Raw genomic sequence first — 16,634 nt, 5'->3', positions numbered from 1 at the left:
ATAACTAAATACTATTACGCTCGGTCAACCCTTAATGGAAACAAAGTTGAAACAAGGGACATTTTGACCCCCATAGTGAGCCGCTTTGTGACTCATCCCGAACATTACGCTGAAGGGTTATTATTTTTATACGAGGTTAACCCTCGACCCAACTTGTCCACAGTTTTGTTTACCCAAAACAATTTGTATGGAAACAAAATATTTCCAGCATTAATAAAATAATTTAAATAGTGATTGTCATTACGTAATAATCGTTGTACTTTTAGTTAAAGACGTAATTTATTACCTTTATATAGAAATTATATCTCATTACAATGCATGAAAAGTTCAGTATTAATAACTCTTCTAATAATTATTGTAAGAAGAAATGCAGTAATATTTGTAAAAATCTATGGTCTATTAAAGTTTTCTTCCTTTTTACTTTCATTGGTTTAAGCGCCATCTATTAATTTTTTTTGAACTACAGTGAATGAGTAAATGTAACTAATATAAGACTTTTTCAATGCTATTCATAGATGTCACTGTTCTTACTTAGCTACTGCCTATAATGTTTTTAAATTAAAATAAATTAACCAACAATTCCACAGAATTGGAAATTGTTTAAATACTGCCATACTTTTTAATGTTTTAAGTGAATTTGGAAATAAAAAAAAACATTTTAACGTTAGAATTAGCCCATGCAACCAGGAAGAGTTAAAAGTTATTGGCAATTCAACATTTGCCGTTGATCTACTACATACTTAAATTTCTTATAAAGGAATTTTAAAACTATCAGTAAAATAAATAAGTAAAATTATTTTTAATTTCTTTATTTCATTATTTACATATAAAAATATAAAATAGTTGCTTACATTTTTAAATTCGATGTTCAACCTAATTTAACTAAAAATACAATTCGTTTAAAAAGCTTGTAACATTAAAATGTTTTCGTATTAAATACATAGATTTTATCACAATATAAATTCAGTAGGCTTTCCTCAATCACTTAATTCAAAAAAATATCGAGGAAAACATTCTGAAAATATACGAATTCAATTTAATTTGGCTAGCATAAAAATACAAAATTTAGGAGAGCTAGCAATTTTAATATTGCGTTTAGTAATGCCATCTATCGTCATATTTTGTAAACATATCTTTTAACAAAAATGCTTGCGACTGACGGTTGATTGAAACCAATATTTTCCATAATTTCATTTTGAACACTCTATAATTACATTGGAAGGCTTTGACAACCTCAGTTACACTTTTCTTATATTGCTACAGAATAACATGTTACAATAACATAGTTAAATATGTTATTATTATAATTAAATAATAACGTATATTCTAAAAGTGTGACGATAAGTTTACTACAAACAACACTAATACCATGCCTTTGTTAAATTCTTAGTGAAATGCTCGAAAAATAATTATCCTTAATTTCTAAACTAAATGCATAAGATTGGAACTAAGTAAAATAAGAGAAATAAAATAAGAAATAAGAAAACTTATGATAAATTCAAGTCTTATAAATTCTCGGCTCTACGCGAATTAATAAAATAACCTCTACATTTTTAATATGTTTTAGTTTCGATGCAAATGTTGAAAAACAAATGAAGTTAAAGGAATAGAAGAAGTAAGGAAATATTAGCTCACTGGTAATCCTTAAAAATTGGAGGCCCTCTTATCAATGTCAAAAAATTGCAATGAGATCCTCGTGGGACCATATTTTATGCCTTCGGTTGATGTTCAAAACAGTTTCTTTTAGTATGTCAATAGACCTAACATTTGAGTTCCTTCGAAACACATGAATAAATGCCTATTATTTTTTATTAATCTAGAACTAATTCGTTTGGGTTCCAATGGGACATTTATAAAAGTATAGAAAGAAATAAACATTAACAAAACAGTCGAAATTCTGAGTATCTGAAGAAATAATACTAATAATAATTTATCGATGTGATCCATTCGCTGCATTCTTTACTGTTTCTTCCATTGAACGTAAATATCTATTCAAAGATTCTGACGTAGTTTGTAAAATACTTAATCCAAGTCTGTATTTGAATTCAACCAAACGTTTTAAGAAACCGAAAAATCCGCCATCTTGGTTTAAAGGTGGATAAGTTATTACTTCTGGACCATCGGTAGGTTTTGGTGACGTGGTTTGTACTTTAGGTTCTGTGACAGGAGATGGAGAAGGTGGCATGGTTGAAGTCGTTTCAGATTTTAACTCTGTAGTCGTTTCAGTATTCGAATTTCTACCCTGTGTAGTTGTGTCAGTTTTTTCTGCTCCATCAATTATCAAAGGACTGCTCTTGTCGGTTGTTATAGGATTATTTGTAAACACTTCAATTACTTTGAACGATTTTGTCGTAATATCTGATTCCTTTATACCTTCAGATTCTGTTGTTGTTATTTCTTGTTTCGTTTGATCCAATGGTACAGTTGAAACGCTTTCAACTACAATATTTTTCATTGTAGTAGTTTCAGTTAGAGACGGGTCTTTGGCGGGATCCATAGATACTGCGAAAACTGTTAGAACGTTTTCACCTTCCGAGGTTTTTGGTACATTCATACTTTCAGCTGGCATTTGGTACATGTCTGTATATTTTCCTGAGATACTAGGCATTTCATCTATTTCGTTGCTCAAAAATACATCCTTGTTATCTTTTGCAGCTTTAAGTAAGTCATCAATTGATTGAGCAAGACCTCTACGCTTACGTAAATGACGACGTCTTCTAATATTTCTAGGCCCGTGTTCCGGAACAACTGCTGGTGTTGCTGACTCTTCGCTTAGTTCTTTAGGAACGTTACCCACCACGAATTTATTGTCTGCCATGCCACTGTTAGAATTTGAATTATCATATTTATCCGAATCGTCTTCGTCTTCATTATTAGAACCTAAAAACATTGATGTTGGTGCATATGTGGCAGGTGGGTTAGTTGTGTCACCATAAAACTGTCCATCAAACGGATAAACTGGCTTAAAATCAGATTCTGCAGAAGGTTTAACTCCGTAAACCACTGCGTTAGCTGTTTCACTACCGTATGATGAAATTCCCGCGCCTGTCTGTGGAGCTGCATAGATAGGTTCTACTGCAGGATAAGGTGTATATGATGTCGAAGCTTTATCATATTTGTGTTCTGTTGTATAAGCATGTCGTGTTTCGTAATGAGGACGGTTGTAATTTAATGGTTCGGGATACACTGCGCCATGAGCAATACCAGTTTTTTGTTGAGCGTAATGTTGCTGTGCTTTATAGTGCGGGTCATAATTTGCCGGTTGTTGGACATGACGATACCTGATATCTTGATCTTTTTTCACTTGATACCGATTCAAAGATGGAGTTTGAGCAGCATACGGATTTATGATCTTATGTTTTGCATGAGTTGGCATTCCTGCAAGCACAGTTCCTAACATTTCTTCCTCTGCTTGACCGTTACCCTCACTTCCATACTCCTCGGCGTTGTGCTTGTAAATGTCGTCTTTCTTATCTACTTCGAAGGTTCGTCTTACCGGTGAAGTAAACGGGTATAAGAAGTAGCTGGCAATGCCTACTAAACTCGCTAATCCAATAACACCGACACCTACAGATGGCATTACTTCTCTGGAAAAGTAATTGTAAATTTGTGATGTGATTGGTCCACTAGTAGCTGGTTTAGGTTGCTTCGCTGATTTCGTCTTATTTGCAGTTTTTAATTCAGTCGCAACAGCAGTAGTGCTTTCGGGCTTATGTTTAGTTGTTTTCCTTTTCTTTGTTTTAGTCTTCTTTCTAGTAGATGACCGTTTAGGTTTTTTAGTTGTTGTTACGGGCGTGCTAACTTCGATTTCTATCTCTTGCTCTTTAGCTTCCATAGGTAATAAAGCTGATTCACTTACTTCGGGAGCATAAGTACTTACTTTCACCTTATTCTTATTCTTCTTTTTTGCAGGTTTTGGAGTTACTTTAGCTACAGGTGCCATTGAACCGGATGCTTTTGTCACTACTTCTCTTTTAGTTGTTGGTGCGTCCGTCGTAGTTACTTGGGTAGTAGTGGTCGTTGTCGTACGTTGAACAGTGTTTTTATTCTTTTGTACGTTTGATAAAACAGTGTCCTTTATTTTGTTATAGACATTTTCATTAATGGCGGAACCACCAGCGATTAAATCAGATTTATTTGTACTACCGATAATTGGTCTTTTTGGGACTTTATTATTTTGGGGTCGTTTATTTTTGTTCCTAGAATTTGCTGGCTTTTGTTTTTTTGGTTGATCCTCAACTTTTGTTGGTTCTGTCGTGGATGATGGGTTTTCTTTGTTTGGAGGGTTATTCAAAAGAATCCACGTTGAAATTCCTTCATTTGGAGTAGATGATTCGCTTACTACATCCGTCACAGCATTTTCAGATTCTAGTTCTTCCATAGTAACGGGAACCGCTATGCCAGTATGAAAGTTTTCTATAGGTTCATCCCCATCATCGTTCCTCGTCTTGATGCGATGTTTTACTTGACTTTTTAGCTTAGGTGGTATTCTTGTGTCTATGACAATCGGGTTTTCAATAGTTTCGTTTGCAGTTTTATGAACCAATTGACTTGTAACTGTTTTAATTGAATCTCCTATTATAGGTGGCTTATTTTTCTTATCTTCTCGTAACGTACTAGGCGATTCAGAGACGGGCGTTGCTGGATCTTGCGGCTTGACATCGTCGATATTTTCGATTCTGAAATTTGAAAAAAGACTGTCATTAAAGGTAAATGAATCATCAATGAACAAAGGAGGTGCTTTATACTGTTCATTGGCAAAATTAGTTTTGTAGTCACAGTTCATTCATTACTTATGTTATGTTTTACCATCTCCTTACTTATCTCTTAAATCCTTAAATATTGTGATGGGATAGTTTTGTACCTAAACATCACTTAACATCATATGGACAGCTTGGTCATTTTAATAATCGTTTGCTACACACACATTAAGCGCTCTTATGATTTAGTATTCTTGAGTACTATTGCCATGATGTAATAAATCGTATTTACTGGAGACAAAACATAAACCTGAGGATTGTGTTACACCTCAAGGTCATAGTTATGTTTTGATCATTATTGGAAACAATATAAAATTTATTATTAGTATATTGTAACAAAAACAAGGCGATTCTAATTTATACTACTTTTATGTCCACAGACTAATTTATATTTTTAATTTGACTTTTCAATGTTCGACCTTTCTCTGACGCCATCTTCATTCATGCTTACTCAAAAATTACTTTACCTCGACCGGGAAAAAACATCGTAGTGTGGTTTTGTAAGTAAAGTATCATTAAACAAAATATATTATTTCTAGACTATTATAATATTAAATAAATAAAACAAATAACACATAATGTAAGAAAATAATTTATTAGGGAAATAATTAAATGTAACTAAAACAAAACTTAACTACTTTTTATTAATATTTACATAGTAATAAATAAATAAATTATTATATTAAAAATAATACTGTATTTTAATATTAAAAAAGAAAAAAATCGTACATTTAACTCTATAAATACCATAAATTACCAGATGCTTAAACATAAGTTGCCGTCGTCGGTATTTCCCTCCAGCTATAAGTTGGGTGCCTTCAAGATTAGGGTGAATAATTTACTAAGATGGTGCATACCTTCGATCATAGCAACTTACTATCAATTGGTTTTTGGTCAAGTACTGGTTTATTCAATAAAAAGAAATGTAAGGAAAAAATTAACTGTCAAGAAGTCATTTATGACTGGTAGCTCAGGGGTCAAGCACTTGACTTGCAATCTGCAGGTCCTGGGTTCAAATCCCGCCATGTACAAATGTGTTTTTCGATTTCCGACTGCATATGTACATTTTTCCGACGTTCTTACGGTGAAGGAAAACATCGTGATGCAACCTGCACATATCTGAGAAGATATTCAAAGATATGTGTGAAGTCAACCAACTCGCACTTGGCCAGCATGGTTGAATATGGCCTAATCACCCTTAACTCAGGGTAGGCTCCGAGCCCCTAGGAGGGGACCTATAGTGAGCTGATGATGATGATTGTTATGGTAGTAGTATAAGATATGTAGTATAGCAATATTGGGATACAGTTTCGTTACATGTTTAGCAAATTTATTATTAACACTAAGCAGAAAAAAAAATTACGACGTATTACGAATATTTGTGACATTCGCCTTCGTATCGTCATCGTCATACTTATGTCAAACTTACTATGAGATTTTTGGTATACATTACGCAACTGCACAAATTTTAATTCAAATTTTTTCGATGAAGATACGATGGCGTTTGTAAGAAATATTCGTGGAAGGCCCACGGTTGTACGTATTGTCGTAATTAAAAATTTAATTCTTAATAAACTTCGTAGCTTCTAAACCTTATAACTATAACCAAACGGATTAGTTATTTTTAGGTAGGAGGTGTTGGTTTTTAAAAAATGTTCATGGATACTATTTATACTGTAGCTTTTTAGAAAACTAACGGTCGTAGGTCTAATTTTGCTATTTTACTTTTATGTTTGTAATATACTAAATTGTTATTTAACAGTTGAGGTCCAAATCTCCCGTTTTCTTCGTTTACTTTTACGATTATTTGAAGTGAAACTTCTTTTATTATTTCTTAATTTATCAGTTAAATTTCTCATCCACTCTTTCATTCTAAAAAACAATGTTGGTTTTATTGATTTGTCATTTTTATCACTAACTTGTTTATCAATCCCATGTGCATTTGGTAACCAACTTTGATACGGCGTAGTTAAGTCTTGCACTGTCATAAAATTACTATCCAAATACCGAAGTGGTGATGGTACTTGTAAAGGAGCCTCTCTAGCATATGTCAACGATAATGGAGCAAATAATGCTGCAAGTCCTGAAAACCCTGCAAATAATATTGCTATTGGAGTTAAAATAAAGGAGATTATTCCAAATCCTAAAGGACTGATTGTCGCTAACCAATTAAATGCACCTAAAGCTGGTCTAAAGAAGTTAATGATGGAGGAAAATCCAAACACATCATCGTCATTGTCACTTGGACGTCCTGGTTTTGTGATTGTGGATAACGCAGAACTAGGTGAGGCAAAGTTACCCGGTTCTGCTGATTCTTGAGCGACTGTGTTTGCATTATAATTTGTTAATGCTGTTCCTTCTATAGAGGCACTTTCGGTATTTTCATCACTTTCAACCGACTCATTATAGTCATTATTACTATCACTTGATTCTGAATCATCCATAGATGGTAATCCAAATACATCTGCAAAGGATGTTTCTGTATCTTCCTCTGATTCTATTACATTGTTCTTGTTCACAACGTTTGTGTTTACTGCGATATTTAGATCTGGACAAGCTTCTTTAGCTTGACCTTGGAAAGTGTTATTCAGTGTTAGATATATAGTAGGACATTCGTCCGGTGAAGCACTGTATTCTTCCGGTCTTATTATAATTCTGTCTGTGTAAGCTGAAGTTGGTTGAAAAGTTGTGACCTCGTAATTATTAGTTGGATATTGAGGGTAGTTATTGACATGATTATGATAATTATAATGATCTTTTACGGGGTTTGTTATCCTATTAGGTCTTTGTGTCGTTGTTACGGGTTGCATAACTTGATAATTTTGTTGGGGCCAAGGTGGTGGATAACCTACGTTAGTGATTATAGGCGTGGGGGATGGGGTTGTAAATACATAAGCAGGTCTAGTATGGCTGTATGGATAATTGTCCATGTATTGTACAGTAGGAGGATTTATTGGATGTTCTGAATATTGTGGCCTAGGTTTATAATATACTTTCTTTGTAAGTTTTGGATGATTATCTTTGGAAAAGCCACTGATTTCGCTATTATTATTTTCACTACTAGTATAATCGTCACTATCTTTGGAATTATCAACTATTTTACCATCTCCAGAATCACTATTCTCTTTGTCAAAATTTAAATCTTCATATTTAGTTTGATCCATCCATTTAGTTATGACTTTTCTAATTACTGGCTTATTTTTTTCTTGAAATAAACTATCATCTTTTAGTACATTTTGTTCGCTAAATTTTAACTTAGATATTGAAGTGTACGCCCTGCCTATGTCATTTGTTTTAGTAGTTTGTTCATTAATAAATGAATTAAGATTACCTCTTACAACCCGACCACGTCTGTGTGATGTATGTTTCGTATCATTTAATATTTGAAATAATTTAGGATTATTTAAATGTGAAACATGTTCATTTAGATTTACAATAGATGATTTTTGGTTTCTTAAATTAACATCTAAACGAGATTTATTAATCAAACTTATAGCTATTGGGGACACAAATGTACTTAAATTATAATTACTCCTAAAATTATACCTTGTAGGAATTTCTGATGTATCTGTAGAGGGTTGAGTTGAACTTTGAACAGGTGACGTATCATTTTGAGGTCGCGAAAGAACCGTTTGACACAAAACAAATAAAACTAAAACTACAGTCCACTTTGAGTTTGCACATTTGTGACGCGTCATGTTGAAACTCGCGGAAACTACCTGAAAAGAAAAAAAAATCGTTAGAATTATAATTTTCAACATAGGTAATAAATCGAATATATAATACAGTAGTCTACTTTACAGTATAAACAGTATCAGTTGATAATCGATGGCAACAAAACCGTGTGTTTTCATTGAAGAAACATTTGTATCAAAAAAAATTATCCCTCACATTATCTTTACTAAATTTCACGGTAACTTGAAAGACAATTTGATAATTGCCGAAGTATATAACCAGTATCGGATGACATGCAGGGCAATATTCATTTATATAGAAGCTAATATTGAAACAAGAGATTTAAAGTCTTGCGTCTCTTCACTATAGGTCCAGATTTCATTGATTGACTTTAACATGTAACGGTTCGAACACCGTTATAAATAAGATTTAAGTTGGTTTTATAATTTATAAAGTTGGAAATATATGACCCAAAAAAAATCAAAAATATTCCTATCTACTATACCGTTATTTACAATACAACTAAATACATAAATGGAGGAGTTTGTCTTGTTAATGATAGCTTAAAGTTTAGAATTTTAGAACAACCTGTTTCAACGGTATTTCGGTGACACTATTTTAAAACAAGTATCCATAGCATCTGCCTACATAAAATAGCTTTGATTTTTTGACTTTAAATTAACAAACAAAAGAAAAAATAAAATTACACATTTCAATTTTTTCTTAAGTTTTTTTCTATTGTTTAAGGTTCATATTATTAGGAAGTAAATCCGAAAATGTGCCAGTGTATTGATGCAACTAGCCTTACTAAAATATCGATGTTTATGTCCCCTCACTATTCATTCTGACACTGGACTTTGTAACGAAAGCACGTCATTCGCGCCAAATGATTCTAACTAATAAAGTCTATAAATATGTTTTCGTTTCCTTTTCTTTCTCAAATATATAAAAATGTGAAATATAAATAACAACATAACACATGTAAGTACTCAATGCAAATACATAAAGTCACACAAAGAATGTAAGGGGTTAAAATTCTCGAACCTTTGTTTAGGAAAACCACAAAGGATGAAGCATAGCCACAAGGAATTATTTTGAATTACAAGCAACTAAACCTTAAAATATTCCTAACGTGAATGATGAATTGCATGGGAAAACTCTTTTGACTCCTTTGTTATTTATTTTTAAAGAAAAAAAAATAAAAACACCGAAATATTACTTCTCAAATAGAGATTTTTTGGATATAACACTAATTTTACCTTAATGTAATAAGGTCCCCAAAAACAACAATATTAAAATACAATATAAAATTTAATTTCTTATTTAAAAATCTTACGAAACCACTTATTTAAATTCCATGTCACAATAAATAAACTGAAATTTAAAAAAAAATTCAAAGTATCGACAAGTTACCCGTCAAAAGGTCAACGACCCCGCGGCCATGACCTACTGGCGGTCATTATACGAAGCATTACTGACCTCTATAACTAAAACAAGCTTTTTGGACTCAGTCCGTTACAAAAAGAAGGATGTGTGCCACTGACTGGGTTTTTTATATTGACAGCTATAAATCCGATTTTTAGGATGTTTACTATGCGCATAAAAATTCTATTAAGTTCTACAAAATTAAAAAAAAAAAACTGAAATTAACTTTGAAAAAGTCGTAAACCTTTTTGGCGCACTCAGATTTGACTTACTTCGAAATCCCTTATTGACTACTTAATGATTTTGAGTAAAGCGTTAAAACTAAAAATTTATCAGAGTTTCTAAAAAAGAATTATGTTCCATAATAAAATAAACTATAAGATTCCAGGATGTTGAGTCAATGCACTACCCTTAAGTAACCGGTCCGTATTAAAACTTGCTAGTCAACTTTAAACGCTACTTTAGTACTTATCAGCTATAAGTATACTTTATCCCAAACCATTATTTTTTTTAAATGGTTGTTGCCTGCGACTCCGTCATCGCGGTATTAAAAAAAATGTTATTAACCTATGTGTTCTTCCAGACTATGTTTAATATCCATTTTTCATCAAGATTCATTTAGCCGTTCCGGAGATACCTTATAACAAACATCTATCCTTACAAACTTCGCATTTATTATTAGTAAGTAAGATTACTCACATTTTTATGCCCAATAGTAAATTTAATATATATCTTCTTTAACTAATTATGCCTAATTTAATCGATATACAAAAATATTTGTATATTTTTTTACAAAATATAATTTTTTATTTACGTCGTGTCGATGTCTAAACGAAATAGCTGTACCCATTTTCTATAACATCTATTACTTCAATCTGTCGTTTCTATACGTCATTATACTCAAATGTCATGTTATTTAGCACGAGTTGTAATCAATCTCAATATAGAATCGCTATCGCTTATCACTTTACGCCGTCAGTGGAGCGCGACCATTATGTTAATCGTATAACTGCAGACGAGTATCGGAATGCGTTCTCATTTCTAGTTCGTCATCTGCGCTCCTTTTACAACGGGTCCACAGTAATTATTTATCTATGCTTTTACCTTACTATATTAATCTTTTTTATTAGAATTCAGCTGATATTGCCAAATTTAAATAGAGAACAGTTACTCTAAAAGCGTCAGCGACTCTGGTGTTAAGCTTATACTCTAAAGGTCTTGGTTTCGAATCGCGTTATATACCGATGTGTTTTTCGATTTCCGATTTACATATCTACATTTATCGAATGATCTTACGGTGAAGGAAAACATCGTGATGCAAACTACACTGCGAAGAAATTCAACCCGCAGTAGGCCACCGTGGTTGACTATGCCCTAGTCACCCCTAACCTATGGTAGGCTCCGAGCCCCTCCGTGGTGACTTATAGTAAGCTGATGATGAACTCTTATAATTTTCACGCACTGATCGTTCGTCCTAAATCCCTGTATAAAATATATTGTTATCTCTATTTTGGCAAAGTTAATATGGTGCTTCACGATATGTTTTCATCAGGGGTTTCAAAAATCAACGATGAATGTGTTAATCAAGATTGAGACACAGATTTATGGAACGTAAGTACTTAATTATATAATATAAGGATGCAAAGCTATTTCCATAGTAATAAATAAAATGCCGCTCTAACTAATTAGCGCTACAGCTTTTTTTATATCATAAGGTGGCAAACGAGCGAGCGGCCACCCGAAATCGCTGAAATAGCGAAATGACCGATGCCCATAGACATACGCAATTGCATATGCGTTGCCTAAACTAAATCGACGGAGGAGAGGATGCACAGAAAGAAAATATGTTCCCTTGCCATTCATCCTCTCATCCGGAAAGTCCACTTCCACTTTCCATCCTTTCCTTATAAGAAAAAGGGAGGAAAGGGAAAGAGGACTAAATTAGGCCTCCGGGACGCTTACCCGGGACAGTTACCATAGAATAGACACCGGAGACACAAAATTAAAAACAAAAGCAGAAAATCCATTTCAGTTATTTTGAAACACGACTTGTGAGCATTCTTATTCAATTACTATTGTCACACTCGACTTGTGACAACCTGGTAACATTTAATGAACGTTCACGGGGCTCGGGCACACTTGTGTTATACCGGAAACACTTTCCACTTTATGTCATTTCCACGCTTCAAGTGTCACATGCAATATTAAGCACGCACTATAATTTGTCACCTACCATAAGCATCGATGTTACACAAGGTAATGGGAGCTTAGAAATACTATAAACGTTCATTATGAGGGAAAATATTGTGATGCAATTTGCACATATCTGAGAAATCAATGATGTTTGTAGTCATCTAAAATTGAGCCAACGACTGTGGTCCTAGTCTCCTAAAACTTACATTCGTTGGTTTCAAAAACATTCTCGTACAAAATAATTTCCAACTAACTTTACATCTTCTGAATAGGAAGAAAATAGGGTACAGCAAACAATTACGAGTATACTACAGTGCATAATCTTTGTACCAACTTATGCTAAGTGGTCCTACAATAACACATGACGGAACACTCCACCTCTACATAATTACATGCTTTGACATGGGTATTGCGTTTCCTAGTTATGTTATTGCCCCATGGGAGTTCGCAAAAGTACCAGGGTTACATACATATGGAAGAGAACAAACTACAGAAAGGTTTCCAATGGCTAAAGACAGAATAAGATTTTATTCGTATCCCTTAAAGTGTAGCCATTACCTTAGGAGTAGAACATGTGTCCACAATTCAGACAAAAACAGTCGGGGTCTTTTATTAGTTTAACTATTTCTAGAAATCTTGTGGTTTGAATAAAGTTATTCAAATCTTTTTTTAAATATTCACTGCTTTCCAAGTTTTTATTTGCATTTCATATTAATTTAATTTTCGGTAGCACGGATTAATTTATATAAAGTACCAGGGTAACATAAGTATGGTGGAAGTGTGTCGCACTCTGCATTAGAGTACCGTTGTACATCGAATTGTTCTGGTATTTGGAACAAGCGCGCCTTAAACGCTTTTCGGTTACGGTTCAACAAACAAAAAGGATTGTAGGAAAAATACAATGTATGGGCTATTAAATCGATGACAAAAAAGGAAACGAAATGAACGATTTAAGGTTCTTTGGAAATGTACTTCAAAAATTCGGTGGTTGAAATCGTCTACCACTTTTTTTTGTAAAACTGTTCATTCATTGTGTAATTTCGTCTGATAATATTTACAAAATATTATAGGATTTTAATTAATTTGCAACTAAAATTGCTATAATGATCCAAAGCGTCGATGTATGAACGAAACTTTACATTTACATTTTGTTCTTTGCCCTTTGATCTTAAAGTAGCATACTTAAATACTATTCTGTCTTAACCCGGAATAACCACAGATTATGTAACGTCATGATTCTACGTATTATATAATTTTAATGTCAATCAAATGACCTACAAAATACTTCAAGATAATGCGTAACGTCTTGATTTCTTTTGACAAATCAACTGTACAAATAGAGTGTGTAACATAATCTATTTTTAATCGGAAGAAAATAAGTGTTTTAGGAAGTCAAAACTTTGACTTCTTTTGTATCAAAATTTTATTTTACAACTACCTTAAGATTACAAAACATTTGTAAGGTTATGTAGTAAGGATAGGTTGTAGCAGCTTCAAACTTAAGAAAATCCATTCCATTTTCAAATAGAAGTATTCAGGGTGATAGTACTATAACGTAGTGTTTAATTAAAAAGGTTCTTAATTAGGTCTTTATTTGAATTATTCCTATACCGAAATAGAACCTTAATTTACAACTATAGTACCAATGTGCATAAAACGGTGAAAGCAACAAACAAACATGAGGAATGTAAAGAGGGTAAGGAATTCGTGCCGATTGAATCTTATAATACATTTTATGTTCTCATTGCTATAACATTTACATTAAACATGTTTATATCAAGGTGGCATTCGAATAGGTCACCTGTTGTTAACTGACCGTTATCATACCGTTACCCATATATCCATATAAGAATTTTTATTGCTTTCTCAATTTAAATTTCGAGAGAGAAAGAGAGAAATGTAAACTCAAGTAATATTAGTATATTATTGTGTTATCTGTGGTATTTAATGTCTTAATTCTTTTGTTTAAGACGCAAAAGTTAGAAGAAGATTGCTTGAAGACGTGTTAATAATTCTAAGAGTTTTAATTTATAATTTATAGAGTTAAAGATTCAAATATTTCGAAGCTAGTTGTTGATATATTATTGTGCATGATATTGAATTGTGGTGTTCACGACGATTCGCTTAAACCACTCTGCTATTTTGTCCTAAATAGATTAATATGTGAATAACAGATTCATCACTAATAGAAATTCTGAGTAACCTTACAGCGAAAGTTATTTTTTTAAATATTTTTACTGATAGAAACTAAACATCTCAATCCGTTGGCTTCATAAAAGTCATGACTTGGATAAACCACTACAAACATAAACGACCCTTAAATTGTAGAAAAAACAATTGTTCATCCTTAAAAACAACTGAGGATCTATCACGAATATTTTCGACAAGCGTCTTCGTATCGTCATCGTAAATTATGTTAAAATTATATATTTGATTTACTCTACGCTTGATGGGGCAATGCACAATTATCAATACAAATTTTGTCGATGATGATGTTCGTGCTAGGTATTTTTCTTTATTGTTATTTCTTCAAAAATTATTACGTATTTCGACCGAAAAACCCACATTCTAATCGTAATATATGAGTGCTACGAATAAACAATAATAATCGGTGAAAGTGGCAAGCGCGAAGCCGATACACAACAAACCCCCCTCGCCCCACCTTACCCCTCACCCTTGATACTTCTAGAAATTAAGGTCACTTTCTCCGCAAAAACTTAGGGCTGACTCACTAATTTATAGATGGAATTTACGCGCAAATCTTATATACGTCACCGGTGATTATTGTACGCCGCTTGTTTCTGATTAGCCCCGTTAAAACATAGTACGGCGTTAACGTGAATTAATCAACAAATCGACGTGTTTATCTCGATAATGTGACAATTATTTTATTATTAACTTTAAATGTTTGTGCTTGCTGATAAATGTTTTTACATTTCTGTTATCCTGCCAACAAAAAATTGGCAAAATTGTTATCGGTTCACGCACGATGGGAATACTTCTTACTTATACTTTTATTATTTCTGTAATTAGTAGAAATTACCTCTAAAAACTAACAAATTATGTTCTATTTCTATGAGTAAAAGACATAATATTTCGACGAACATCAATAAAGGACTTCATAGGGTCCGAGGTTTTGAAGCTTCGAGTTCACATTGGTTTTTCATAAACGACACGACTCCCCCGAGAAAACCCAGCGCAGATTATAAAATAAGTTAAAAGTAACTTAACTTTTTTAAACAAAGCTTTTGATTAAGAACTTAAAAACACATTTACTAATTTACGATTTTCAAAAACTACATACAAATCTGTCTTTTTAAATGTAGATGTAATAAATATTTTATACGTAAAGTAGGAATTTCCTTAGCACTAAAGATATAACTTACCGTTAAATAAAGACCCGTTGTTGATCACACTAAGTTCGGTCCAGACCGGAGACCGTGGGTATACGAGTTACTTGTAACGCGCGCGCGAGTGCACTGATGAGCCGGACCGGCTAACGGTACCCTGGTCCACTTCCTTGTGTTTTCTTAACGCACCTTCACACGTCACGGTGACGTGACGTGATAAACAAGGTTGGAGTAATGCAAACATTCCTATTCCTTTACCAACGAGATGTTTTCCGCTTGGCCTTTGACTCTTAGATGCGTGTCCCATCATATGGGCAAGATAAACTTGAACTTCGTATTTTGTAGTCTACTAGACTCATTAAGATGCCACTAAGGGCTGCTACTATGTAAAATATACTTTAAGGTGCTTCTTTAGCGACCAATTAACGACTTGCTATAAGAATAGGTTATTTATGATATAGACTGTTTACTTGATGATAGGAATGTTGAAACTCTATCTAGACGAAGAAGTAAACATTTGAGGATATACCTATATTTTGTAAGTAACGTTATTATAAACTGATTTCATGACAGAATTTGCTGTACCTTTTCACACGTTATGGGGGATTTTTTCCTAGGCCAAGTTAATTTTGAGATGGTATCACTTACCATAACGGTGTTATAAATGCCTATGAAATGAATATAAATACATTTTAGAAGCCGTAAGCATTCTATGAACTGTACTAACACGCTATCATTGTATCTTATTACGTTGCGTTTAATAATAACCCTAAAATAAAATGAATTAATTAGCAACATTAAGCCTAGATACATGAACAATGCATTCGTAATAAAATTTAATTTGTAACACCTTACCAAAAATTTTATACAAGAGGTAATTTAAATTATGCACCAAAGATACACTTACATACTCTTACATAATGTACCAAATATTTCTTCATTGTACAACGCTAACGTATTTTTTCGGAGTTTTGATTTGAATTTCAGATAATGTTATTATTTTAAGACTTTTGTTTCCATTCATACAGTTCATGATTATAAAATGTGGAAAGCTCAAGAATGTTGATTTTGATACTGACACTGGATACTGTTACTTTTAAATGACTTTTTGTGTTTTTTTTAACTTGACAAGCTTGGTTTAAGATAAGCGCCATCTATGATATGTTTTTGGAATTGAGTGTAGTGAAGTTTACAGGAATTAATTATGTTTTTACTTCTTGCTAACAGATGG

At 32.9% G+C, this 16,634-nt stretch overlaps 1 protein-coding gene across 1 annotated transcript; it reads right to left on the bottom strand.

The window, feature by feature from the left end:
* Positions 1-1,558: 1,558 nt before the first annotated feature.
* LOC106121827 (uncharacterized) lies at positions 1,559-15,518 on the bottom strand. Its single transcript, XM_013317655.1, has 3 exons — positions 15,440-15,518; positions 8,307-8,479; positions 1,559-4,679 (listed from the first exon to the last, which is right to left on the bottom strand). Exons 2-3 carry the CDS (start codon positions 8,456-8,458, stop codon positions 1,931-1,933), a joined length of 2,901 nt encoding a protein of 966 aa, XP_013173109.1. The 5' UTR covers positions 8,459-8,479; positions 15,440-15,518; the 3' UTR covers positions 1,559-1,930.
* Between the last annotated feature and the right edge of the window lie 1,116 nt (positions 15,519-16,634).

This window comes from Papilio xuthus, unplaced genomic scaffold (genome assembly GCF_000836235.2).
Source record: "Papilio xuthus unplaced genomic scaffold, Pxut_1.1 DF826938.1, whole genome shotgun sequence".
NCBI lineage: Eukaryota > Metazoa > Arthropoda > Insecta > Lepidoptera > Papilionidae > Papilio > Papilio xuthus.
The sequence above is the reverse complement of the archived record's forward strand: the minus strand, read 5'-3'. Positions and strand labels throughout refer to the sequence as shown.